The sequence below is a fragment of the Xylona heveae genome (assembly GCF_001619985.1).
Source record: "Xylona heveae TC161 unplaced genomic scaffold L228scaffold_8, whole genome shotgun sequence".
In the NCBI taxonomy this organism is placed as follows: domain Eukaryota; kingdom Fungi; phylum Ascomycota; class Xylonomycetes; order Xylonales; family Xylonaceae; genus Xylona; species Xylona heveae.
The window spans coordinates 779,468-805,629 of NW_017264200.1; the positions used below are offsets into that span (position 1 = coordinate 779,468).

The 26,162-nt window shown below is 49.2% G+C and overlaps 10 protein-coding genes across 10 annotated transcripts; 4 read left to right on the top strand and 6 right to left on the bottom strand.

Annotated features, from left to right (window-relative positions):
- Positions 1–3,986: 3,986 nt before the first annotated feature.
- L228DRAFT_262279 (hypothetical protein) lies at positions 3,987–5,850 on the top strand. The gene is made up of 3 exons (XM_018334402.1): positions 3,987–4,206; positions 4,258–4,493; positions 4,545–5,850. Exons 1-3 carry the CDS (start codon positions 4,183–4,185, stop codon positions 5,506–5,508), a joined length of 1,224 nt encoding a protein of 407 aa, XP_018186794.1. The 5' UTR covers positions 3,987–4,182; the 3' UTR covers positions 5,509–5,850.
- L228DRAFT_249025 (hypothetical protein) lies at positions 5,830–7,240 on the bottom strand. Its single transcript, XM_018332995.1, has 2 exons — positions 6,846–7,240; positions 5,830–6,767 (listed from the first exon to the last, which is right to left on the bottom strand). The coding sequence occupies exons 1-2, from the start codon at positions 7,105–7,107 to the stop codon at positions 6,301–6,303; spliced, it is 729 nt and encodes a 242-aa protein (XP_018186795.1). The 5' UTR covers positions 7,108–7,240; the 3' UTR covers positions 5,830–6,300.
- A 777-nt stretch (positions 7,241–8,017) lies between these two features.
- Positions 8,018–12,034, bottom strand: L228DRAFT_284299 (carbohydrate-binding module family 32 protein). The gene is made up of 4 exons (XM_018336211.1): positions 10,024–12,034; positions 9,769–9,961; positions 9,421–9,702; positions 8,018–9,334 (listed from the first exon to the last, which is right to left on the bottom strand). The coding sequence occupies exons 1-4, from the start codon at positions 11,736–11,738 to the stop codon at positions 8,249–8,251; spliced, it is 3,276 nt and encodes a 1,091-aa protein (XP_018186796.1). The 5' UTR covers positions 11,739–12,034; the 3' UTR covers positions 8,018–8,248.
- Positions 12,035–14,841: 2,807 nt separating this feature from the next.
- Positions 14,842–18,106, bottom strand: L228DRAFT_253698 (glycine dehydrogenase-like protein; the record flags this gene model as incomplete). Its single annotated transcript, XM_018333766.1, has 3 exons — positions 14,842–14,900; positions 14,956–17,956; positions 18,041–18,106. The coding sequence occupies 3 exons, from the start codon at positions 18,104–18,106 to the stop codon at positions 14,842–14,844; spliced, it is 3,126 nt and encodes a 1,041-aa protein (XP_018186797.1).
- Positions 18,107–18,204: 98 nt separating this feature from the next.
- Positions 18,205–18,757, bottom strand: L228DRAFT_168827 (hypothetical protein). Its single transcript, XM_018329462.1, has 2 exons — positions 18,588–18,757; positions 18,205–18,514 (listed from the first exon to the last, which is right to left on the bottom strand). The coding sequence occupies exons 1-2, from the start codon at positions 18,695–18,697 to the stop codon at positions 18,304–18,306; spliced, it is 321 nt and encodes a 106-aa protein (XP_018186798.1). The 5' UTR covers positions 18,698–18,757; the 3' UTR covers positions 18,205–18,303.
- Positions 18,369–19,471, bottom strand: L228DRAFT_168833 (hypothetical protein). Its single transcript, XM_018329463.1, has 4 exons — positions 18,901–19,471; positions 18,796–18,843; positions 18,588–18,713; positions 18,369–18,518 (listed from the first exon to the last, which is right to left on the bottom strand). The coding sequence occupies exons 1-3, from the start codon at positions 19,332–19,334 to the stop codon at positions 18,701–18,703; spliced, it is 495 nt and encodes a 164-aa protein (XP_018186799.1). The 5' UTR covers positions 19,335–19,471; the 3' UTR covers positions 18,369–18,518; positions 18,588–18,700.
- Positions 19,314–21,317, bottom strand: L228DRAFT_231839 (PLP-dependent transferase; the record flags this gene model as incomplete). Its single annotated transcript, XM_018330576.1, has 5 exons — positions 19,314–19,851; positions 19,906–20,212; positions 20,264–21,001; positions 21,052–21,214; positions 21,269–21,317. 5 exons carry the CDS (start codon positions 21,315–21,317, stop codon positions 19,609–19,611), a joined length of 1,500 nt encoding a protein of 499 aa, XP_018186800.1. The 3' UTR covers positions 19,314–19,608.
- A 306-nt stretch (positions 21,318–21,623) lies between these two features.
- Positions 21,624–22,395, top strand: L228DRAFT_249031 (DUF427-domain-containing protein). Its single transcript, XM_018332996.1, has 5 exons — positions 21,624–21,830; positions 21,891–21,901; positions 21,979–22,070; positions 22,123–22,203; positions 22,269–22,395. The coding sequence occupies exons 1-5, from the start codon at positions 21,750–21,752 to the stop codon at positions 22,298–22,300; spliced, it is 297 nt and encodes a 98-aa protein (XP_018186801.1). The 5' UTR covers positions 21,624–21,749; the 3' UTR covers positions 22,301–22,395.
- Positions 22,396–22,434: 39 nt separating this feature from the next.
- L228DRAFT_262283 (DNA repair protein Nse1) lies at positions 22,435–23,889 on the top strand. Its single transcript, XM_018334403.1, has 3 exons — positions 22,435–22,679; positions 22,749–23,344; positions 23,402–23,889. Exons 1-3 carry the CDS (start codon positions 22,550–22,552, stop codon positions 23,654–23,656), a joined length of 981 nt encoding a protein of 326 aa, XP_018186802.1. The 5' UTR covers positions 22,435–22,549; the 3' UTR covers positions 23,657–23,889.
- A 278-nt stretch (positions 23,890–24,167) lies between these two features.
- Positions 24,168–25,977, top strand: L228DRAFT_249033 (alpha/beta-hydrolase). The gene has a single exon (XM_018332997.1). The coding sequence runs from the start codon at positions 24,472–24,474 to the stop codon at positions 25,816–25,818; it is 1,347 nt and encodes a 448-aa protein (XP_018186803.1). The 5' UTR covers positions 24,168–24,471; the 3' UTR covers positions 25,819–25,977.
- The last annotated feature ends 185 nt before the right edge of the window (positions 25,978–26,162 follow it).

A 26,162-nucleotide genomic window follows, 5' to 3' on the forward strand; every position in this document is an offset into this window, starting at 1 on the left:
TGTTTGCTTTCTGCAGTTTCTCGAGGCGCGTCTTTGCCTCCTCGGCTGCATTCTTGAGCTCAAGCCTTTGCTTTTCAGAATCGCGGGCTTGATTCTCGCTCTCGTCCAGAGCATCACGCAGCTGGGCCATGGCTTTTCTCACATCAACGACTTCTAGGGCTGCCTGCTCGGCTTTGTGCTCGAGACCTTCCCGCAACGTCTGCCATTCTTTCTGGACGGACGCAAGCTCTTCTTTATCCTCTACGGCTTGCTTGAGGCTTCTCTCTGCCTCACGGACGCGGCTTCTGAGCTCCTCCACTTCGCGAGCGCGTTTCCTTCCAACCGTACTAGCTTCTTCTTCGGCGCGGTCTCGTTCTTCAATCGCCACTTCCATTCTTTCGCGCATCTCACGCACCTTGACATCTGCACGACTCTCGACGTCAGATAAGAGTCTTCGCATTGTCTCGCCTTCTCGACTTCGTTCGCTGAGGAGTCTATGTGCGTCTCCAAGCTCCTCTTCGAGACTTTCACAGCGGTCTCGTGCCTCTTTCATCTGCATGGCCATCTCTGCAGTTTGATCGCGCATGTTACCCATGAGAGACTGCGCGCTCGCATGCTGGGCTGTCTTGAGCTCAATTTCTTCTTTAAGGGCCTGAGATTCTCTATTTAGCTCAGCCACGCGACGCTCGAGATCTTGGAGCTGAGAACGAGACTCGCTCGCCTCATTGCGTGCACGAACGAGGTCCCTGCTAATGTTTTCGATCTGATCCGCAAAAGCTTGACGCTCGCCTTCCACTTTACGAAGCTCGGATTGCGCGTTGCGGGTAGTGCTCTCTGCTTTGATCCGACCATTAGACTCCTGATCTGCCTTTTCTCTCAGATTCCTAATGTCCGCATCGCGTTCTGCTGCCTCCTTCCGGAGCTCTTGAATTTCGGACCGTAAACTTTCTTGTCTTGACTCTAGCGTCCTTATATCTGACTCTTTCTGCACGAGCTCCGTCTTGGCAGTGCGGAGGGTAGAGACCTCAGTTCTTAGCGACGTCAGCTCTGGCTGGGCTTTCTGAAGTATCTCCTTCAGATCTGCCAATTCTCGGAATCGCGATGCAGCGAGCTTCTCCGCAGCCTCAAGTTCTTTCTGGAGCGACGAGGTTTTCCTCTTGAAGTCTTCGAGCTCTCCGACCAAATCGTCGTGTTCCTTCTGAGATACGCCACTGCTGGACTCTTGGTTCTTCCTCAGTTCAGTAATCTCTTGTTCGAGTTTGTGAACGTTTTCTGATAGAGACGACTTTTCTCCTTGCAACGTCTTTACAAGCGCTTTCGCTCTAACATGATCTTGCCCGACTTCGACCAGGTCCTCTTTGAGGCCTTCGATTTCTTCCCGCAACTCTTCCTCCCTCTTCAACTTCTTGCTTAGCCGGTCGATTGAGGCTTCCTTTTCTCCAAGTTGAGATTTCATCGTCTCGAGCTGAGTTTGCAATTCTTCGATCAAGGCAGTTTGATCTTCCTGCGCCTTGTCTCCAGGTGCTTGAGTAGGACTAGGAATGGCAATTTCTGAGGCAACAGATGGCGATTGAGCGCCACTGTTCTGTGCGCCATCAGTTGTTGTCATCGTGGCCTTTCCGCCCTTCTTCTTCTTTCGATTCTTCTTCTTGTTGGCACCACCACCACTTTGGGGAGGGTTCGCAGGGCTTGCCGCGCTGGTAGGTTCATTGTTTGCTAACGCAGGAGATTTGGGAGCACCCCCAATTTCGGATCTCTGTTTCAGCAATTCCAATTCCTTCTCCAAGTCCGAAACTTTTTGTCGCAAATCTTGCGCTGCCTTAGCCTTTTCGTTCAACTCAGAGGAGAGATCCTCGCGATTCTTCTCCAGATCGGCGATTTGGCCTCTTAAAGTGCTGATTATACCATTAAGGGTATCAATACGCTTATCGCTCTGAACCCGATTTTGGTCGAGATTTTCAAGGTCCTTTCCTAGTGCCAATATCTTCTCCTCAAGTTCTTTACTTTGGTTCGCTTCCTTCTGCGAGTTCTCCAGAGCTGCTTTTAATGTCCCGACATCTCCTTCGGCTGCTGTGAGCTTTTGCTGAAGTGCACTCTTTGCCTCTTCTAAAGATTCGTCATTCGGCCGTGATTCAAGGTCGCGCTCAGCAGCATGTAGCTTTTCTTTTAGCTCATCTGTGGTCGCTTCCAAGGAGTTTCGTTGCTCCCGAAGCTCAACTTGGTGTTTTTCCTTAGCATCACGAAGAGCCTCCAGCTCCCGGGTAGCCTTTTCTAGGTTTTGTGTCATGCTTTCGGTGGATTCTTTTGCCGCTGCGAGATCGCTTTGAAGGGTCTTCATCTCGCTCTTGTAGTTCTCCACCTCTGCTTCTCGAGCCTTTAATTCTGACTGGACTCGTGGGAGCTCATTATCGTAGGAAAAGAACTCTTCGGACTCCTTGATCTCACTCGACTCTGTAGGCTTTTGTGTTGGGGAGAAAAGCGACCTTCCAATGCCAAAAGTTGGAGATTTGGCCGATGCGGGTGAGGCGACGCCGGGTTGGCTATCTGCTGTTTCACTCTTTTTCGGGGCATCTTCCAGCGAGTGTTCATCTGTTCGAGATACTTCAGCGCTCGGTCGTGTAGAAGTGGCGCCATTGCTTTCCTTCTCCCTTCGGAGCCCGGCGGCCTCATCATGAGCATCTTTGGCGCGCTTTTCGGCATCGGCTAATTTCCGTTTGAAGTCGTCGCGCTCACTTGTGACACGCTTCAGTTCTTGCATGACCATATCTCCTTGGAGGGTAAGCTGATTGAGGTATTCGACAAGGGCATTTGGCTCATTAATGGAGGTAAGTGGAGTGTTCTCTCGTAAACAGATCTCAAAAGGTTCAATGGCTTGGACGCGAGCATGAGCGATTCGATACGAGCGGAGGAGTTCTAGTCAAGTCAGTACAGTAGCTTGCGCAGCGGCTTTGCGCCCGTGTAATTTACCTTGATATTTGGAGCCAATTTTATCCAGCCTCCGAAGTTTGGCCTTGACTTCTGGAGGAAGTTCGGGGGGAGACGCGGCTGCTTTCGCCTGCTTTGCCTCGTCCCCCTCTGATCCCAAGTTTCCTCCATCCTGATTTTTGGTCGAGCTTTCGGGGCCTGAACCGTCTTGGCCCGGCTTTGGCGTGCCAGCCCTACTCAAACTGTCCTCATCTCCGATGACAAAGGCAGATTCAAATTCTGCGGGATCGGGGCCTTTGCTGGCTCCTTCCCTCTCTAGTGTCTCCTTGTCCCTCTGGCTAAGTTGCCTGCGGGCCGGTGAACCATTTCGAGACAGCGGGCGTCGGACAGCAGAGTCGGAACGATGAGGGCCTGATTGCGCAGCCCGTTGTCGAGCTTGTTCTTCAGCGATGCGGGTGTCGATGACACCTTTGAGGCGCTATGGACATCGTGTCAGATTTCACAAGGGCAAAAGAGGGCCAGTTCAATCGTAGACGGAATTACCTGAAACATTGTGGATGATCAATGCAGCAACGAGAGCAAAGGTGCAATGTGTGCGAAGTGAAAACAGACTCAAATTATGCGCATGCTGGATGAGATTGTGCGCACAATAATGATTGCAGTGGTTCAAGCCATATGAGTGTCAACAAAGGGTGCTCGGTCCAGCGCATTCGATCATCGCTCGAGGGCGACCTGGACGGACTAACCAAAGCGACGAAAGGCCAGATTGGGAAGGAACGTAATGCATGTACATCTATCTTAAAAATCACGTTTAATGTTTTACTACATGGGCATAGTTGCAATAACATATCTATAACTAATAAGAGCAATAATCGTCATTGAAATTAAAGGCAGCATTGCATTAAAGACCATTGAGCATACAAGTTCATGTACGAATAGACTTGGAAGATCCAGCATAACTTTATGCGCCATGACATCTTGTCATCGGTGCATACCGGCTTACATAACTAATCCCATTTGGGAAAGGGAGCACCTCTGAAAGCTGCCAGGCGTCAACACCTGGGGATGAGCTATCCTGAACCACCTGTGGCTTGATCTGGTTCAGAAACTTCTCATTTCCAAGGCGACTATTTTCTTCATATCTTGCGAGTATTTTAAACTACACTTTCTTTTTTTTTTTCTTCCAAGCGAGCCATTTCCCCACCGTTTTAAGCTTCTACCATGTTTGCCTGATCCCTACGTCACTCGTTATACTTCAAATACTGCTTGACCAACAGCATGGTCTCCCTGTGGCCCTGGAGGGTGAGTTGCTAGGTAATTTATTTCTCAAGTTTGCAATACTGACAGCGGCAGGGCGAAAATAATTCTCCTGCTTCCTTCGAGAAAACATTATCTAGCCTCTCCGGAAAGGTGTCAAACACATCAGCCCGTTTAGATTCTCTTCGTCAACGCTCTCGGCGAGACAAGGTCTTATGGACCCTCTATACATTATTTGCCTATATACTTTCTTCGATCATCTTGGTTTTTGTCATAGGATGGGACAGGTGGGGCCCCTCCGGGTATACAGCGGTTGCTGGAGGTCCGGTTATGTAAGTTGCTTGCCATTGCCATAATCTGATGAAGCTGACACTTGGACGAAGCATATATTTAGGGAGATTGCTTCTGACGACTTATTATGAGTACCGAATCTCCCGGGTGCAGGCAAGTTTAGATGCACTCGAGAAGCAACGGGATACGACAATTGAAAAGCTCAAAGCTGCAACGAAATACAATACGACACAGCAACTGCTAGAAAAGTATGGAAGCCCTCCGGCTCGGTCTTCCAAACCTCCTGCTGGCCCGGAGGGCCCCAAAAAGCGACGAGGAAAGGGGGCAGCAGAGACGCCGAACTCGCCAAAAGGAGGCAGAGTCGGGATCGTCCCGCCACCGACTGCAAATATTCCGCGAAATAACGCCGGGCAGCCGACACCAATCACCCCTCAGCGCCCTCTGCCTGATACTAAAAGCCCACCGATGACAAATGCATCTGATGCCTCTTTTAATTTGTCCTCCTCAGCCATGGGAGCCTCATTCCGTGACATACGTCCAGGGGCACCAGAATTTGCGCCGAATGCGTTTCCAACATCAGCACAAGATGCTTCTGCCCTGTCCTTGGGCGGCCCGAAATGGTACGATCGCATACTTGATTTGCTGCTCGGCGAAGATGAGACGCAGCCGAAAAACCGCCTAGCGCTGGTTTGCCGGCATTGCAAGTTGGTGAATGGCCTTGCTCCACCGGGTGCAAAACGTCAAGAAGATGTTGGCATGTGGAAGTGCAGCAACTGTGGTGGAAAGAATTGGGAAGAAAGCGAAGCCAAAAAGATTGTTGCAGCGGCCGAAGAGGAGGCAAAAGAGGCGATGGTAGAGCGGCAGCCTTCTGTGGGAGAAACGCTCAAAAGCGGTGATGAGGATAGTCAAAGCGACACTCCTGCGAGCCCATCTGGATCTGTCGACGATCCAAGTGAGAGCGAAGACATCAAAGTGGCCTCTGAGGAGGAACTGGAGGCGCCGAAAACCCAAACTAAAAAGGGCAGGTCTAAGGTTACATACAAAAGGGGCAAATAGCATTTACGGTATCTGCATACACCATATTCGTCTCCACCTTGCATTGACTTTTTTGAATTCCCTTGAAAGCGTTTCTGCATTAATGAGCGCTCTGATTTGATCACTAGCTGCTCTACAGGAATAAATGGACGTGCTCATGAGTTATTGACCGCATGGATATCGAACTTTGACATGTGAAGCAAAAAGGCGGAGAATGACATCCTGGCTTTGATACACGTACGCGATGAACGTCTTGGCGGCAAATCTACCTACTTCGACCTTAACGACGGCTATGATGCTACTGATACTGTGATAGTCATTCACTCCTCTGACCAGACTTGGAAAGTGGTTTTTACGGCAGCTTTTCTTTTGGCCCTCCTCGCCTTGGGCCTTCTTCCTCGTTTCTTTTTTGTCGCTTTTCTGTCTTGGTAGAGCTTGGCCTCCTGCTCTACCAAGCGCATTATGCTCTCCGTGTCGCTGTTTTTGACTGATGCCTCATTCTTAGCGGCCCTTCCTACGATGTATTCCCGAAGATACGGGAAATTCGGCGCTTTTTCGAGCGTGGTCTGTTCATTTTGTTCAATTTGCCCACGCTTAAAGGGTGCGTCATCGGTTTTGTTCAAGTGGTTCGCTGGATTTGAAGGAATCTGCAACACGTCCTTTCCGGCCCATGATCGCATCGGGGCGCTTTCCTGGTCACTCTCTTGGTCGCTATGATCCTCGATGGCTGTCTGAACTGTTGACTGGTTTGGAGACTGATGGTCATGAGGATTCGCTCGAGAAGAGTTTTGTGTGATTTCGGAACTATCACAATTAGTACAGGAAATGTTGGTCTGGCCCCGGAAAAAGTTCATACCTGGCCAACAAATTGTGTTCACGATCTCTGAGCTGTGCTCCATTATTCCGACTCGTGCGAGGCTTATTATTGCGTGTCGTAGCTGAATGCTGCATTTGATGGCGACTCTCCTTTTTCATTTCATCCCGCGCAGCCGTATCTTTGTCAGGATACATCCTCTCAGTTGGGGTCCACCGCAACTGCCTATATGTAGGCTCCGTGGATGTATCGGTTTCACTTCTCAATATCAACTGTGCACGTTGCTGGGCATGTCTGTGTGATTGCTGAGTTTGGAGTTGATATGCAGTGTTATTGGCAGCACTTGGAAAAGACAGCTGATTGTGAGAGGAGACACGGCGACCCTGTTGTTCATTCAAGAGATTGGCACTGGACGCTTGCTGGTCATGCTGGGGTGCATACGGATGGTATCTGGACTGATTCACAGGCAAGTGATGGTCTCCGTCCTCCGGTCTTCTATTCTGTTTGTAAGGGCTAACATAATGCCTTGGTGCACTTTCTGCAGATCCAACCTCGGACTGTCCCTGCGTGCTGTCTTGACTGCCGCTGGTGTGACTATTGGTGTTCACTTTGAGTATTGGTTTGTGCACTGCGCTGTTGAAGTGCCGTGAATATGGACTAATGTATTTGCTGGAACGATCACCCCAGGCAGAATACAGAATCTGACGTTCTTTTTGCTCTTTCTCTTCCTGTTCTCTCTGTACATCATGTTCTCTCTGTGTGTTCTGCTCGATTTGCTCGACCTTTTGGACTGGTTGATCATCCATGGCTGGAGACTCGACAGTTGCAAGTTGACACAAACTATTTGGTTTTCTTGTCAGTACGATGTCAAATGCTATTCTCTTTGCAAGATGTGCCAAATACTTGTTTCTTGACAGATTCAGATGTTGATGACGAGTGCTATTCTTCTTGATGTCAAGTCCTCTGTTTTGCAGGGAGCTGTTCGATGTTATGTTCCTCGACAGATGCTGATGCCGGATACTGTGTTTATGTTATTCCACAGATACTTGGAACACTCGACAAGAGACAACAATGTGTCAATGGTTTTGTTATTTTGTTGTTTTTTTATATTATTGTATCATTGTTTGTTGTATTGGCGTATTGCTGTATTGATATTTTTGGCTACAGCCCTACAAGGCTATGACTAACAGATGCCCTCATTCCAAATCCAATTATCTCTGTCAATATTCACTGTATTCATATTACCCGGATTCCCTGACTTATCTGCCGTAGGAACGTACTTTGGTCCCGAAGCTACCTACAATGGGACATTACTCTCAATGTCAATGTCAATGCAGTGAATAAGATACCTAAGATAGCTGGCTCTTGTTTGTATTGTTTTGCTATAAGCAGGCCGGATCTTGCAGTAGTACTACTACTATCCAACTATCCAACTATTCGACCGGCGACTTGAAGACTTGAAGACTGGAAAACTGGAAGATACTATAAACATTCAAAGGACGGATCGTTGAGTCAAGAAATCCCAGTCTTCTTGTGAGTAGGAGCCATTCTATGCGTCTCTGACTGCCTGACAAAGTACGCTGTACGGGGAAGTTCATCTTAATTCTACGATGCTGTTTTCTCGAGGCAGGAGTGAGGGGGAATCTATCTAGCCTCTAGAATACCTAATTTTTGGGACAGAGTGAGACCGGGCCGGAAAGAGTAAGATGGAACAATGTTGGGATAATATGATACATTTGCAGGGTTTTACGAAACTATTCTGCTAAGTTCAATATACACTTTCCTCGGAACCTCGACGGTTCTCCAAACAGAGCACAAGGGTTTAAGCGCTTAAGAGTAAAGGGATTTTGATATCGAAAATGGAGGGGGAAGAAGGTGTGTGCAAGGAGTGACATTACGAGTAAACAAGATAGAAAGTGGCAAGGATGGACATAAGGATAACAAAGGCTAAACAGTCGTGCCATTTACTGTCCCATTGACACCAACAGTGCCATTCGCACCGACGAGCACAAACTCTGCGACTGTGGCGCCCGTGCCATTAAATGGATTAGTCGAGGCCTGGTTGCCTTCAATCACCAGGGTGGCGTAGTTTCCGCTCCAGATTGGCGGGGAGAGCGTCACGTTTGTCGTGTTTGAAGAAACGCTCTGGAGCAAAGCTACAGTCTTCGGATCATAGGGGTTGCTGATGTTGATTGCGGCAGAGGAAGACACGAATAATGCGCTTTCGGACCAGACGGAGTCGTTGTGGAAGATGACACTATACGTGACTGGCGGGGCCTGGCCCCAGTCGAACTGGATCTGCGTAATGGGTTGGTACGCTTGGGATGCGAGCTCGACAGTAATAGAGGCAGACACGTTGGCTGCAACGGGCTGCCATTTGGTCGAGGCCGCTCCGTCGACGGCGCCAATGGGGAATTGGCCCGGAACGTACGCATCTGCGGATGATACGGGAAGACATTGTGCAATGTTTCCGGGAGCAGTCTTGATCAGGCCTGGCTGGCGGTTCGTGATAGTGATTGTTCCGTTGACGGAGAGGGAGAGCATGGTGATGTTTGCGCCGTTGCCCCATTGGACGGGGATGGAAGTGTTGGAAAAGGTCTGGTTCGCAGTTGAAAGGGGCGTGAGGGAGGACCCGGAGCGGGACAAAGTCGTGTGAGTCTGGTTGGAAAATGCAGAGATGGGCCATCCTTGCCAGTAAATGGTACGGTATTTGAGTTGTGGGATTTGAGGAGGAAGCGATGGATCAACTTGCAGCTTGTCGAATTGCAGACGGAGACCTAGATACCCAAACACGTTGACTTGATTGGCGCCGCCGATACCGGTAAGGAATGGGAATGCAGGGTGATATCCCGTCACGGCGAAGGCGTCCACTAGTTGCTCGGAGAATTGGAACCACGGTGCTCGCACGTACGGGTTCGAGGCGTACACGTCGTAGGTGTATGCCGAGCAACCGGATGGGGAGAAGGCATTGGCGTTGATACTGAAAATGGCATAGGTCATGCCTGGTCCATTTTGGGATTGTTTGGCAGCATACTACAGGTCAGACGCGAATTAGTTCAACTGCATATCTATAACGCTGGTTTGGGGGCGAAGAGAGGGGAAAGTGCAACACCACTTACATAGTCGAGATCGCTCAATGAGTAGTTGTTAGGGTAATTAAGAGGATAATCAATTAGGATTACATCGGCTTGTTTGACACTGATGCTGCCGTTCATGCCATCATACTCGAGTATAAGATTGGCGTTAGGGTCTGTAGGTAGGTCTATGTTTATAGCCTGATCCGCAAAAGTCTGATTGATGGGCTCGTTGAAAAAGGACCGCATAATATTAGCGTTAGTCAGGGTGTCTGCAATGAGCGCCATCGTGTATGCTCCGTTTTCTACGCCATTGGCGAATTCATCCTGTCATTGCAAATGGGAATCAGATCCGAGGGCCTCTCAAGCAAAATTGGGAACGGTTTTACTTACCGGATCTGTCATATTTGTCAAGTACCATTCCCCGCTGGTGTCGTTTCTCTTTATTAATTCGGAATAGAACAACGCAATGGACTGGAAGACGGGATATAACGACGATTTGAAAAAGCTGGTGTCGCCAGTGGCAATCCATTGATCCATAAGACTTTGCGCAATGTCACCATTAATGTGATATTCGTAGTCAAACCTATTTTGTTTTGCACCTGTTAGAGATGATTAATTTCGGGTTTGCAGCCGGAAAGAACTCACGCAGGACCAGTTCCAGTGGTATTTCCGAAACGTCCGCTAGTCCATGGGTAAACTGCGGCGCCTTGAGAAAATTGAGTCTTATTCTGAGATGAATCGAATGCCATCTTGACGTTTCCCAAGGCAGCCGGGTATTTGGAGACGCGGTAATTCGGAATCTGCTTGGCAGCTTCGGGATGCGAAACACTTAATCCGGGGAACATCCAGGTCTCGGCGTCCCAGAAGATCATTCCTCCGTAGTCGTCGGATCCAAGACCCGCCACGCTGATACTGTTGTCGTCCAAATTCGTGTTGTTTCCAGCTGCCGCAATTGCATTAGCTCCCACGGTGTTTTGCAGCAAGTGGAATGGGTCCGTGACGGCGAGGATGGCCTTCTCAACCAAGTTAACATCATTTGGAAGACTGCCATTGGGGAATGCGTAGCTGTCGACCGAGTTGGGATTTAAAATAAAACTCCACTCCGCCTGATGCGATGCTAAAGACTGGGCAAAACCGGCGGTACGGCCACTAATGGAAGCATTGATGGCAGTCGATTGGGGGTCGTCATATGCATCGTGCGAGGCTACTCCAACAAACTTTTCGATGATAGTAGTCTGGTTGGCCTTCAAAGTAGCATTGACTCCTTGAGCAATGGAAGACTCATTGGTGCCAAGGTATGGCTTATTAGTGATCTGGACCCGCGAACTCAAATCCACGGTTCCGTTGGGAGCATTCAGCGTTGAGGCCACGTACGCCGTGACATTGCTGATGCCAACTGGTCGCACAGCTGTCCAGATCGTCGGCTGGTTGCTTTGAAAAGCCTTGTCAACGAACACTGTGCGCAGAGCACTGGTGCCATCGACAACATCGACCAGCGTGACATTGACATTTTGTGAAGCAGTCACCTGGAGCTGCACCGCGGCTTGATTCACGTACAGTTTGTGCAAAAACATGGAATAATCAAGGTCCAGGGTGAGTCCATTGGCGTTCGATGGCGTCCAGGTAAAGCTCCATGTCATTAAGCCACGCTTAATATCGAGCGTCGAGCTAAAGTCAGAAATCTCAGATGCATTCGTGGTCGCGCTGAGATATTGACCAGTAGGAAGCTCAACCACAATGCCACCCCAATGTGGAATGCCACTGATGATGCTTTCGCCGCCAAACTGCAGGGACCAAACAAAATTTTCGCCTTCTGTGGTTGGTTGGTAATCGTAGAAGCCCGCGAGACCGGCAAAGGTCTGCCTTCGTTCGAAGAGGGGCCATTCGTTGATCACATCTCCGTTCACAGGTAAGTCGACCTCAAAAAAGGGGCCGAGAGATGCGAGGTTCAATCCAATGTAACCATTACCCAGGGAAATGCGCGATTGGTAATGACCCGGGTCCAAATTGGTGGTAGTAAGATGCCAGGCATCATTGTTCCAGGTGACATTGGAAAACCGTGTCTGGTAAATGGTGCCAGCTCCCGTAGCTGAGACATTGACGTTCTGTCGCTTCGCCAACGTCGGAGGGCCGGAGCGTGGAGAAAGTGGGGCGCGGGGAGCACGCCTTGGTGGGGATTTTAGCACCAATCCTTCATCAAGCTCATATGCGCGGCTGTCAAGCTTGACAAGTCGGCGAGGTTCTCCGTTTGCAGAATGCGACCATTGTAATGTTGCGAACAAGACCACCAGCAAGAACGGCACGAAAAGCCAGCCGCGATGCTGTCGAAACAGATTCCCCCTCGTCAGGGAAGACGCCATGGTGAACAATCACAGCGGATGTGACAACACCGATATTCTGATTGTGGCAAGTAACGCGCCGAAAATGTATTGCGCTCTCGTATGCTTTTAGGCTTCGGAATTCCGTTTCAATTTGGAGAATCTCAAAAGAACAGCTGTCGCAAAAAGTCACAGGCGACACAAAACGAAGCCACGAGCAAGCTAGAAAGAAAGACGCTTGCTGGGCAAAACTACCATGCCATTCAGCACAAAGAGGCAAAGAGCAGACAAGCAGGTAATTATGGGAGAGAAAGGAAGCAAAAAAATATAAAAGAATCAGAAGCGGCGAAAGCCAGGTAGAAGTAGGACCGTCAATGAGCTAGGTCTCCCATCTTCACACAGCCCGAGAAAGCCAAGCTCCGGGATTCGATGCTCTCCACTTCAGGCCCCAGTTCCTTGTATGGCATCACTCATGCCGGGGTTCCTGGCCTGGCCCTGGTCAACCCTGAGGGGCAGAAGCGGGGGGGCGACCGTGGAATAGTCCATAGGCAGGCAAAAAGGAAGCATAGTGAAGCTACCAAGCCAAAACTGGAACGTTCAAGGTGATCCCATGCTGCATGTCCAGCTGCTCAATTGTCCAATAAAACATGAACTAGTCCAATCCACAAGCCAGGTTAGGTCAAGGCCAGACAGGAACCATGACCGCAGTCCATTTTTCGTTTTTGGCGTCAGTCAGCAAGGCAGTCCATGTCCAAATAAGGACAATGGAACCCAGAAACGCTGCTCTGGAAAACAAGTTGCAGCACCATCAAAAATTGACGACTGTAAGGCTAACCCCATCAAATGGGGGCAAGCGTGTCACCAACCACAACGCATTCAAAACCATCCCCCATTAAGTCGACTCAAAATCATCATGCCCAATTAAATCGTCAAAGATCAAATATTCAGTGTGCACCACCATATCATCACCAAAAACAGATGTAAAAACTGTTTTCGCTCACACCGAAAAGACTTGGCAACGTCCAAACGCAAAAGGATACCACGGATCAACAAGTGAAGACACAGACAGCTTTGCGCAAGGATGTCGAACGTCTCTTCCACGGCCCCCTTGCCTTAGAGCGCAATTGATGTTGCATCAAGTAATTTGAGAATTCCCCAAGCTAAAGCCACTAAGCACTAGATAGTGCAAATAACCTGTCGTCGACGGAGCGGGTTTGAGGTGCCGAGAAAAAGCCTGAAAGAAAACCACGCGAATGAGTCCAACTTATTGACGACGCATGACGCGATGAGCAAAAATGCCTAGCTTGACGGTGTCTGTTTAGTAGAGTAAAACTACTTGTAAGTGCCAAGTGTAGATAGGTAGCGTCGTCGGACCTCTCATAGTCAGCCACTGTTGATCATACGAAGAGTGGGCCAAGCTGGGGATGTTGCCAATAGTCTGTGCATTAAACCTGGTGGTGGGGAATCCCTTCCCCGCTCACACACCCACAAGACAAATCTCCCATCGACAGGTTGTGGCGTGCGGGGAAGTTGGCCCCGTTTATTATGGTCCGGGGGACGATTGTAGCGGAGTAAGTATCTCTTCTGTTCTTCCGTAGTTAAGTAGCTGGTGCCACAAGTTGCATCATAGTCGTGACCTTCCCAAGGCGAACGGACCGCGTAACTTCAGCAATGCGAAAAGCCACAATAAGAATGACAGCCTCAATAGACTAAAATTTTCAATCATTTCCTGGGCACTGCATCTATTCGCTACTTTTTGCACTCTGCGGATCCAAGGTAGTCGATTGTCGGTTGTCGGTCCGCTTTCGCTTCCATTCAACGCAGGCCATGTACTTCGTAACTGACATTAAACGTAAGCTTGCCAGCTTTTGCTCCGCCAAGGTAGGAATATATATTTTGTAATTTCCTCTTTGAGCACGTACGACCATAGACTGAGGAGAACTGGGCATCCCGTCCGCTCTGCCATACATAAGCCTCAGATCGGCGGACTAGTAGTTGGGTCGGTGACGACCAGCGAATCCCCGCTGTTGTACGTTTTTTTTCCCCTTCCTTTTTTTTTTCTTGTTTACTTTGTATTGTATTGCCCTTTTCACCTCTCTTTGATTAAAATAGAGAGGTTCTGCAACTTCTGATCACTATTGCTGTCACCTCTAGTGAAACATTACCCTATCAGGTAAAAGATACTTTTCTCTTCAGAATTTCCTTTTTAGGACCGAGGTTGCAGAACCTTTCAGTGGCTTCATCTATCTCTGCTGTGCATCTACAGAGGACCTCGAATATGTGGTGCCCCAAGTAGGCAATTCCCGAAAGAAGTAATTCAATGCACGTGGGCGAGCACCAAAGATCTATAACTTAATCTAGCATCGTATCTGGAAGCAGACGATGCAGAGGGACAGGGCAAGGGGCCTGCCCCATGATTCCACCTACGATGAACGATGAACCCTGTAATAGCGAACGTATATAAGGTTGACGTTGAGGTTACCATCAACAACCATGTCCCCGGCACGTCATCAACCTGCACTGTCTTACCTCGGTTTGAACCCTGATCCATACAGTTATGCCCCATCATTGTAAGCGTACATGATCTTCCACAAGGCTACATCGAGTATCAATGTACAAGCACCGCACATGTCTGTTTTAGGAAATTTCTCTTGTATATCTATTGATCTATAATCCCTAGATCCATCTGGCAAGGTATTTTAAATGCCTTGCTCCCCAACGTCTAAGGTATATGCTGTTGAATTATTAAACCGTCTGAATCAGTGCCTTGCAGCGTGTATCAAAGCCAACTGCAGGATAGACACTATAGAAAGGGAGCTCCAAACTCCACAAAATGACGCCATTTGTATAGCCATGAACCCAAATCTACCCCTTTAACGAAAACAACCCAAGCATGAGAATGCAAAATCTCTCTGCTTGCGTGCCCGTTTGAAAATGCTGATCGTTGAGACAGCACAGTAAAAACGCCTATGATGAAGTAGATCGAACCAATATCGCTTGCCTCCCAAAAAAAAAAATGTTAAATGCTTTGATAAAGTCGGGCAAAGTACGTAATTTTCGTGGTGAAAGATGGTGGCTGAGATATCATATTTGAAGTGAATAAAGGATGGCCTAGCCAAGTGGTTGAATATAAGGGCGGAAATTTTTAATTTTCGAGGGTCTCGACGGGAGCGCAGCTGCAGAACAGGTTCATGTCTCCGTATGCTGGAAGAAAGCTATTAGTAAATTGATTATGAAGTAACGTGTGCAGAACACTTACCATCGTCGAGGCGGGTCACCGATGGCCAGAACTTCTTCTCCTTGAGCCAAGGCAGAGGATACGCGGCCTGCTCACGGGTGTAAGGCCGATTCCACTCGCCCTCAATCAGATCCTTTTGCGTGTGGGGCGACATGTTGAGGACGTTGGTGCCGCGAGGCTGCTCGCCCTTTTCAACAGCCGCAATTTCCTGGCGGATAGCAATGAGCGCATCGCAGAAGCGGTCGAGCTCCTCCTTGTTCTCGGACTCGGTGGGCTCAATCATGAGCGTGTTAGCCACAGGCCAGGACATGGTGGGAGCATGGAAACCAAAGTCTTGCAATCTCTTGGCAATGTCAATAGCTTCAACGCCAGCAGTGTCCTTAAACTTTCGCACATCAAGGATGAATTCATGCGCGCAGCGGCCCTTCTCGTTCGTGTAGAGAATCTCATAATGGGGTCGAAGACGGGAGAGGATGTAATTGGCGTTGAGCAAAGTAATCTTGGTCGCATGCGTCAGGCCCTTGCCGCCCATCATCTTAACGTAAGCCCAGCTAATGGGGAGGATGCTGGCGCTGCCCCAGGGAGCACCGGAGATCGGGGCAATGGCATTTTCACCACCAGTGGGAATAACGGGATGACCCGGCAAGAAGGGCGCGAGGTGTGAGCGCACACCGATAGGTCCAACGCCTGGTCCGCCACCGCCATGGGGAATGCAGAAAGTCTTGTGGAGGTTCAGATGGCACACATCAGCGCCAATCTCGCCAGGGGAGCACAGACCAATCTGAGCGTTCATGTTGGCGCCATCCATGTAAACCTGACCGCCGTGCTGGTGTACAAGGTCGATGGCCTCCTTGACGTCGGGCTCAAAGACACCAAACGTGCTGGGATACGTGATCATGATAGCTCCGAGCTCCTCGCTGTACTTTTCGCATTTCGCCTTGAGATCGGCCATATCCAGGTTGCCATTCTGATTATTGCACTTGATGGTGACAACTCGCATACCCGCCATCGCGGCGCTGGCAGGGTTGGTGCCGTGAGCCGATACAGGAATGAGACAAATGTCTCTCTTCTTGGTGTCAGGGTTCGACTCCAGATACTTTCGAATCACTCGAAGTCCGGCAAACTCGCCCTGCGCTCCTGAGTTGGGTTGCAACGAAACGGCGTCGAAACCGGTAATTTCAGCAAGATCCTTCTCAAGCTCATCAATCATCGTAGCGTAGCCCTTAGCCTGGTCCTTGGGGACAAAGGGGTGAAGCGAGGAGAACTCGGGCCAGGTAACAGGAGCCATTTCGGTGGTGGCATTGAGCTTCATGGTGCAAGAACCCAACGGGATCATGGAGTGAACCAGGGAGAGGTCCTTGGACTGGAGGTGGTAAATATAACGAAGAAGAGCAGTTTCGGAGTGGTAGGTGTTGAAGACGGGGTGGGTCAGATAGGAAGATGTGCGCTTGATGGTCTCTGGCACAGCTGGGGAGGGCTGAGCCGCGGTGATCTTCAGGTCTGCCGCCAGCTCCTCGACGTTCAGCTCCACTGGCTGTGCTGAGAATTGTTTGAAGACGGAGAGGATGTCTTCAAGATCGACCTTCTCAACAGTTTCATCGACTGTGACGCCAATGCGGCCCTCGTCAATGATTCGCAAGTTGATGCCCTTGTTCTCGACGGCCCAGTCTGCAAAGCTCCGAGCTTTGTTCTCGCCCACGTTGACGACGACAGTGTCGAATAACACGCGACCTTCTTGATCCTTTCCGCGTTGACCCGTCTCGTAGCCCAGACGTCGAACACCTTCTTCCAGCACACGGGCGCCAGCGATAACTCTGTGCGCAATGGCCTTGAGACCCTGGGGCCCGTGATAAACCGCATAAAAGGCGCTCATGTTTGCGAGCAAAGCCTGAGCGGTACATATGTTGGACGTAGCCTTCTCACGACGAATATGCTGTTCACGGGTCTGTAAAGCTAAACGAAAGGCACGGTCGCCTCTTCGATCCTTGGAAACACCGATAAGACGGCCAGGGATCTTTCTCTTCGCCTTGTCGTTGCAGGCAAAGAAGGCAGCATGAGGACCGCCGTAGCCGAACGGGACACCGAAACGCTGGGCATTGCCAAAAGCAATATCAGCACCGAATTCGCCGGGGGGAGTGAGGACAGTGAGCGCCAAAAGGTCTGTTGCAACACTGAATGTCGCACCGGCCTGGTGAACGTTGTCCGCGAGGTCCTTGAAGTTCTCCACACCACCCTCAGTATCCGGATATTGTGCAAGGACGCCGACAAGGTCCTGGCCGACTTCCTTGACGCGCTTGCAATTCTCGGCAAGAACGTCGCCAGTTTCAATCTTGATGCCGAAACCGTCGGCCCGCGACTGCAAAACGGCAATTGTCTGTGGATGGCAGAGATGTGAGACCAAGAAGACCTTGTTCGGTCGCTTTTGCCTAGCCATGGGCAGGGCATTCAAAGAAAGGGTCATAGCCTCGGCGGCGGCAGTGGGCTCATCCAGAACGGAGGCGTTGGCAATAGAGAGCGCAGTGAGATCCGAGACAACGGTCTGGAAGTTCAGCAATGACTCCAAGCGACCTTGACTGATTTCAGGCTGATAAGGGGTATAGCTTGTATACCATGCAGGATTCTCGAGCACATTGCGCTTAATGACCTCTGGCAGCCTGGTTCCTGCGTAGCCAGAGCCAATGTAACTTCGCAACACCGTGTTGTCTTTGGCAATCTCTACCAAGCGGCTGAGCAACTGGCTCTCGGTGAAGCCGTCCTCTTCTCCGGAGGTGGGGCCCTTAATTTTGATATCTTTCGCCGACAAAATGTTGGCAGGGAGCACTTCCTTGACAAAGTCATCGAGAGACGACACGGGCGGATCCAGCGCCTTGAGCATCTCTTGAGAAGAGGATAAATTAGGCCCAATATGCCGACGAGGAAAAGTGTCCAGCGGAGCAAAAATGGATTTTTGGGACGCGGCAAGATCGTCGGCGGACTCGCTGATGGCACTTTCAGCGCTCGCGTTGGAGTAGAAGGTGCGGAGCTGAGCACCTGGTTGGCCTCGAGAGGCATTCAGACATTGTCTGCAGGCTGTAAACGGTGAGAGACGGGCTCCCGGGGCCCTCACGCTCGCAGGACGAACTGCCAGCCTATGCAGGCTGGAGCGCGCTGCGATTCGCGCTGCTGTGGCCATGGTGGCAAAAGCGAAGACAAAGTAGGTAGAAAGAAAAAACAGAAGGAATCGAGAGAGCCGAAAGGGCAGGTCAGTTCAAAACTGGCCAGAGTGTGAAGAGAGTTCGCTCAAAGGATTATATCGCAGAAATCCAACCTGGGGCGTCACACGAGCATCCCAAATGCCACTGTATAATATACAAAGGAAGAGTCGGGCAATCAGCCAAGAAGAAGATGAGATGACAGATCTAGGCGCTCTGATGATGAAGGCTTTCCCTCGATCCTGCTACTCGTACACAGCAACGAGAAGTCGAAGAGCGTAAAAAATGAAGGCTGCTGAATTTGAGAGGACGCGGTGGTGTTTTGGGCGGAAGGGACCGGGAAAATTTCCTGGTGGATCTTTAGCCGGACGGACGATAAGAGACCGACTCTAGCTGAGATGACTCGACGTTAGTCGGGAGACCCTAAAATGTCCTATCAAGCCAGTCATAACCTCTCCATACCTAAGATGGCGGTACGTGTACTTAGTTCCCCGGTAAACTTCGCCCACGAGTTCCACCGACCAACCGATAACGAAGACACCAAGAAGACGAATGGATGCAGATCCCTGCATATTTTACCCGGAGCACCTATTAATCTTACTTCAAAGGTTAGAAATAATAATGGGAAATTTCGTAGGCGGGAAGCCAGAGAAGAGCAGTTGTTACGTACCTTGAAAAGCCCACGTACCTCATGTAGATATACCGAGGAGACAGTGGCCTGCACTCGTATTAATTAACGGCGCTCCCCCACTACTCCCGGCAAGTTCGGAAATACTCATTCGGGAATGTCATTTCGGGAATGTCAATCAGAGTGGTGGACCGGGTCCACGAACCGGTCAGCGGTACAATAAGTAGAACGGCGCCATGTCGAAGAACAATTTCTTTCCCTGTCCATTTCCAATCGACTAAAAAATGGAGCAGTGACAAATGTACTTTTGTAAAAAGTGTGCAACTGTGGATGCAACAATGACTGTACAGGGTAGAGGTCAAAATTGTGTGACGGTGGTCACAGGCATCACGCTGTAAACAGCCCATCTGAGGAGATCTAGTCCCGTATCCACATATGCTACCCTGACTATCGCAACAAGTCAAGTACAACTGTTCTTGAACGGCGATTAAGCGAATCCTACCCTCATACCAGATCATCCCGTGTATCTCCTGGAATAGCCGAGCATTCGTTGATATCCGTTCAGTGACAGGAAATAGCATGCATGTTGACCATGGAAGGGAGCGCAAAGGGGCCTAGTAGAAGAGATTGTCTTTTATGATACATTATATACACTGAGGAGTGATTTTCTTATATATAACCATTCCCGTCTAAGTTTCAACACATCCACCTGGCTTGACGTGGCAAAGAAACCGAACAAACGACTTTGCTGAGGATGGCTCTGAGCCCATCGTTCTATACTTCTATAGGTATCGAAGCGGAAATGATCAAGCGTCGCCATCTTCGTTATGTTGCAGGTGTATTCGTCAAAAAAAATTACCGCGATGATAATACTTCCTCGGTGGTCCGCACCAATATATCAAAAGCCTTGTGCACATGCGATTCTTGTGCTTGAGGACTGCCATTAACAACTCGGATTGAGTAGATACCGCCAATCATGGAACTAGTCAGAAAGATCTCGCCGCGACTGTTGATAAGCTCGTAGACGTCCCGCGTCACTGAATTGGCCTCCAGGATAGCCTGGTTGGAGGCATCAGGCACAAAGTCATTAGACAAGGCCTCGACGTCCGAATGAGTGGTAGCGGCGAGCTTGGGCGAGAGCACCCGCGGCACAACACTCAATACGGTCAACGCAAATGCTGGCGGAGTCAAGATCCTGAATAGGTCCGGCCTTGATAGGATCAAGCTATGGAAGAGGTCATTGAGCTTGACATGGTGGCGAATGTGGGCCTTGAATCCCTCAATGCCATATGTGCGCATGACGAACCATATCTTCAGCGAGCGGAAACGTCTTCCCAGAGGAATTTGCCAATCACGGTAGTCAGTGACCAATCCAGAGTCAGAGTAGCCATTACGGAGATATGACGGGGTAATGGAAAGAGCATCGATAAGATCGCGACGGCGCTTAACGAACAGACAGCTAGATTTAAATTAGTCAATCTTGTTATGGAGGATTAGACATGGACCCTACCTAGCATCAAAGTTCGTCAACAGCCACTTGTGCATGTTCATGTTGAAGCTATTGAACGCTTCAAAATGTTTCGCATGGTGCTGATATTCTTCGCAGACCAATGCAGACCCAGCATAAGCAGCATCCACGTGGACCCAGACAAGCGGTGAATCTCGAAGAGCATCAGCAATCTCGTCGAACCGGTCCACCGCGCAGGTAGATGTCGTTCCCATGGTTGCCGTCAAATAGAAGGGCTCCAGTCCCTCCCGTCGACACTGCTCTAGTATTCGATTTAAACCATCGCCGGTCATGCTAAAGTCGCTTGCAATGGAGGTAGGGATAGATCGATACCGAACTCCGGCGATCATAGCTGCCTTCTGGGTACTGCTATGGCTCATCTCACTCCCCAGCGCCACCAGCTTGCCTCGAAGTTCACATATCTTTTGGTCTTTTTCGCCTCCTGTTAGATGTTTGGTTTTTTCGTGCAGATATCGGTCTCTAGCAGCAACCATCACCGTCACGATAGCCTCGGACGCAGAGCCTTGGATGACTCCCCCGCCCTCGCTAGAAGACAGGTAACAGGATGGGAGTGCGAGGGCCTGTGCAAGCCAATCGAGAACTATAGTCTCTAGCTCCGTCACGGCGGGTGAACAAAGCCAATTGAACGCTGGAGCGGTAAAGGCTGCGGAGTATAGCTCCCCGAGCATGCTCGGATAAGTAGCATTGGCGGGAAAGAAAGCCATAAAGTTGGGTGATTGCCTAGCATTATCCATGAGCAAGGTAATCGTTTCCAGTAAGATTTGCCTTACCAATGGGTTAAACCTGGCATGATCTTCCCCTCAATATCCTTTTGTATGGACTCCCATGGCTCACCCGTCTGTGGTGGGCTTGTAGGAAGAAGTTTCTGAAGATATCCTGGTTCGACATTCGACAGCGTTCTCCGGTCTTGGATGTTCTCATAGTAACCAATGACTATTCTCATTAGCAATTGAAAAAAAAGTCAAAGACACGAGGAGGTTGTTTTACTTTCATCCACCGCAGCATGAGCGGCTTGACGGAACTGCCTCGAATCCATTAATCGCAATGTTTTTGACAAATGAAATGAATGAAAATGCAAGAATATAAATGATTTGGAAACAAATGAAATATATACAGATAAATAAATATATACACAATCTCGCAAACCCAATTGAGCTCTAGATCTCCGCGCCCTATGCAAAGCAAAATGACAGATGGACAAGGGATGGTTTATCGGGACTTGTACATCGGTAAGATGCACATGAAGCGCCGATGTCCTGGGTCAAGCGAGGGGCGAGGGGCAACCGGGATGATTACAGCACACCATCCACATGCGGGGAGGTGATCTGTCAGCATTCAGATATACCAACTCCCAGATAATGTATAAATCTATCGTAGATGTCATCATTTAATTGTAACATTGTCTTCAGAATTCCTCGAGCCGTAACTCGGATTATTTTCCCCACCCAGCTGTTGTGAACCATCCAAAATGCCACACGCTGTTGCCAAAGTCCATGACAGGATTGTTGCCGAGACAGACAAATGGGAGTTTGTTGAAGGAAATATCTATGTAAAACCCTCTATTCTACCTGGATTTTTGTGTGAAAATATGATCACTGATCTCCTATAGTTTCCAAAATCGTAAGCAGGTGTAGTGATTCATGGGTTTTAAATCCTGAAGCATCTATTTGAAAATGGCCGAGTAACGCTTCCTGCAGTTCAATTCAGGAGAAATATTTCACGGGAACAGATACCAAAACATTCTGTCCTTGGAAAGGCGAGGCTTCATATTATGATATCAACGTCGATGGTGTGTCCTTCTAGAGCTGGTGGGAGACAAGTCACTGATGCCTCATACCTAGGAACGGTGATAAAGGATGCGGCCTGGTACTACCCCACGCCAAAAGATAAGGCGCAAAACATAAAGGACCATGTTGCATTCTGTAAGTTCTTCCATTCTAACAAGATCATATGCCTCTGAGGGATCACAAGACTGATCATATTTAAGACAAGACGAAGGTGTCTGTGACATCTGATTAATGATATAGTCCATCTTGAACAATATAATGTACCAAACCGCGTCCACAATGATGATGTTCAGTCATGTTTGATAGGAGACTTTTGTAATGCCAAGCAATATACTGATTGAATGACTTAATCTTATCTGATGGGATCGTGTATATTGAAGGTTCTCGCTTGTCGCGTGCCACCCGCTGAGACGCGTTCGGCCTCAAAACTGCCTTTGAGTTGAATTTGACGGGAACCATACCAGCTTGCTCATATAACCCCATGATGTCGGACGAGACAAGTGGCCAGTATAACGATGGCAATCGTGCCTTTTTACAAGCATTCCTGGCGAGAGGAGTGCTCACCCTGGCAGAGGCCAAGCCTGTACTCGCAGCCATCTTCACGGTGCATGGCAAGTTCCGCTGTTCCTGCTTCAAGGATGCATCCGTATCGGATTGCTAATGGATTATTTGCCAATTAGAGGACCGTGAGACACTTCCCGAGGATGTCACTGAGGCAGACTTCAACAGCTATATCGCTGCGGCCAATTATGCTATTTCTCCATTTGATTTCGAGATTCGCAGCACCCTGTCCCAGATAGACCGCACAAGGATCTTCGCCTTGGTCAACACTACCTCTGATCCGATGACACAGTTGGCAACTACGTACAATGCAGACGAAATATCCTATCTAAAGCGCATCCTCGATGCTATGTTTGAGACTTTTAATACTCCCAGGAGAGAAATCATGGCCATCACGTCAATGCAGGCGTTGCAGCTCAACAAGGTCCCAACTGACAGAGCACGTCGGGAGTCGCAAAATGGAAATGCAACGCAAGGTAGCAGCGGCCAAAGCTTGACAATGTTACAAGCAGAGAAGATGCTAAAGCAACTCGTGGCTGAAGGCTGGTTTGAGAAGAGCGTTGCTGGATTCTATTCATTGAGCCCAAGAGCGCTCATTGAATTAAGAGGGTGGCTCATGGAGACATATAATGATGTTGGGGAAGAAGATGATGAAGGCGGCGAGCCCAGTCAGCGAATAAAAACATGCTTTGCTTGCAAAGATATTGTCACAGTGGTAAGCAATACATGCGAATAAACAAATCCAACAGGCTAATCGGATGCTTCATTACAGGGGCAACGCTGCTCGGAACGCTCTTGTCCTGTGCGATTACATGACATATGCACGCAAAATTTCTTCAGGGCTCAACAAGCGACAAATTGCCCTCAGTGCAAACGTGAATGGACGGGCAACAACTATGTGGGCGAGAGAGCAGTTACAACAACAGAAGAATACATGCGGGGTCGGAGGAGGAGTGGACCTGCAGCACAAGCTCAACCTAGTACACAGCGTGTTGGAGAGTCTGAAGATGACGAAGAAGAGGAATAAGTGGGGACTATGCGTTTTATTCTAATACCATGGGCATTGTCAACCGGGGCACTGGCGTTCAGGATCGCAGCTGGCATAATCATTCATGAATCTGGAGACTGGGATGAAAGAATTAAGTAGAGATGTACTTGTCGACTAGATCATACATGATAATTTTTTGTAGCGCGAGGTGCAACTTCTTTTCAGTTCAAGGCTTTGTTTCACTCTGTTTCTTAGAAACTTTTCACCATCACAATATTTGACAAACTACATTTTATCGTTGTAGAATGGCCATATGCAATAAACATCCAAGTTTCGCCAGACTTATCTGAGGGAAGAAGCGAAACTGAATCAAGCCAGTACAACCCCGCGATTCTCTTCCCCACGAACCGAGCCGATGGTGCCGGGGATGGTGCTTGCCCCTTGTGCTATTAGCCCAGAGGGCATTGGTTCTATAACAAAACCAGTCACGCGTAGTCTATTTAGCTATCCGCCGAGCTTTGCAACGCTCTCACCCCACTTCCGTGCGATACGACCGGATATTGACGCTTTTGGATATATTGTCCATGGTTCAATCCCGGGGACTGCTCGAGATGGAAACCTCTCGGCTTCTCAGGTTCTCCACATCGCGAACGAGACAAGACATTCCCGGCATTGAAAGGAACGACTTTACCTGAGGAGCAGATTGCACGTCTTGTTATTTATTCATTGTTACGTCAATTGTAAAAGCTCTAGAAGCTCTTTCGTCCTCTGGCTGCAATCGCAACGAAAAAGCAAACTGTTCATCCAATTCGTTGAACAAATTCGAGACATTTTCAGCAGGATATATAGCGAACATGATCACACTCAGCTCGGACGAATCTTTTCACTTTGAGCTCCTTCGGTTTCTGGCATTGGCACGCTACTCTGGGTCTGACGTTGCTGAAGTTCTCCGACTCGCTGATCGGATTATACCTGGCGACTTTGAATCATGGTACACAGAATTCAACAATCTGGCAGAGCGCATTGAATCGCAAGCCAACAAAATCGACTTGTCCAAGCACCCAGTCTCCGCTCGTGACTTTTACATGCGCGCATCCAGCTACTTTCGGGGCGCGGACTTCTATCTTCACGGTAACCCAAAGGATCCGCGCATACGAGGGCTATGGCAGAAACAGGCAAGATGTTTCGACAAGGCTCTGAGTCTGCTGCCGATTCCCGGGAAAAGGATAACATTGAAAGCACATGGTTTCGAAGTGCCCACCATTTTCTATGAATCCTGGATAACCCCAGCTGGCCTCGACCCGAAAGCACCAAGGCCAGCCATTGTCATAGGCAACGGTTTCGATGGCGCACAGGAAGAATCGATGCATTTCAATGGCTTCGCCGCTCTGGAGCGAGGATTCCATGTCATCACATACGAAGGGCCAGGCCAGTGTACTGTCCGCCGAGAGCAAGGACTTGGGTTTATTCCCGAATGGGAAAAAGTGGTTTCTCCCGTCCTGGACTATTACCTGTCATACTCTTCAGCAACAGATCCTAAACATCCGGCCTCGTTAATCGACCACAAAAAGGTCGGCCTCATCGGTCTATCGATGGGGGGATATCTCGCTGCACGTGCTGCGGTTTTTGAGTCACACCGACTAGCTGCAGTGGCTCTTAACGATGGTGTATACAGCATCGGGATGGCATTTGACACAATGACTCCGCAAAAGATCAAGGATCAGATTGCAGAATTTGTCGCCAAATCTGAAGGCACGGCGGAATCGGCGACCAAAGATCCCTCCGATGCTCAGATTGGAGCCGCTGTTGAGGCACTGCTTAAGCAGGTCAGTCAGGCATCTGGCACAGCCCAATTGCCGACGAAACTGCGGTGGGGCATCACGCACGGCATGTGGAGCTTCAATGTCTCTTCGCCGGCAGAGTACTTGGAGCGTTCCCAGCTCATGTCGCTGGAAGGCGGCCTAGCTCGGAAGATCAGCTGTCCCGTCTGGGTGGGTGAGGCAGCTGATGATTTATTCTTTGAGGGCCAGCCTGGGATGTTAACGGATGCGATAAATGAAGGCAAAGCAAAACAGAATGCAACTAGAGTGATCCTCACCGAGGAGGATGCAGCAGGCGCACACTGTCACGTTGGTGCAGCGTGTCTTGTCAACAAGTTGATATTTGACTGGTTCGAGGACATTATCAATGCCTCTGGTTGAATTTGACATTTTCACCTGTTTGACATTTCATTCCCTTGAGCAGCTTCTCTACGTCTGAATTATACTTCCAGCTATCGGAAATCCCCAACAATTCAAAATCCTTTTTCAGTGATATTATTTACCGTTGGCTTAATATCCAAACTATATATTCTTCAGTCAATATATCTTTTACTTTTCAAAGTCGTAATCTTAGACCATATAATCTTTTTCCACGTATGTTCCGAGACCTGATGACTGCAATCTACCTTAATTTGTCTTACCTACAGGTGGTTTACACTTACCTGATACCTTATTTACTGAAACTGCAATCCCGAGGGTCTCTGCAAAGATGCGATAAGATAGCG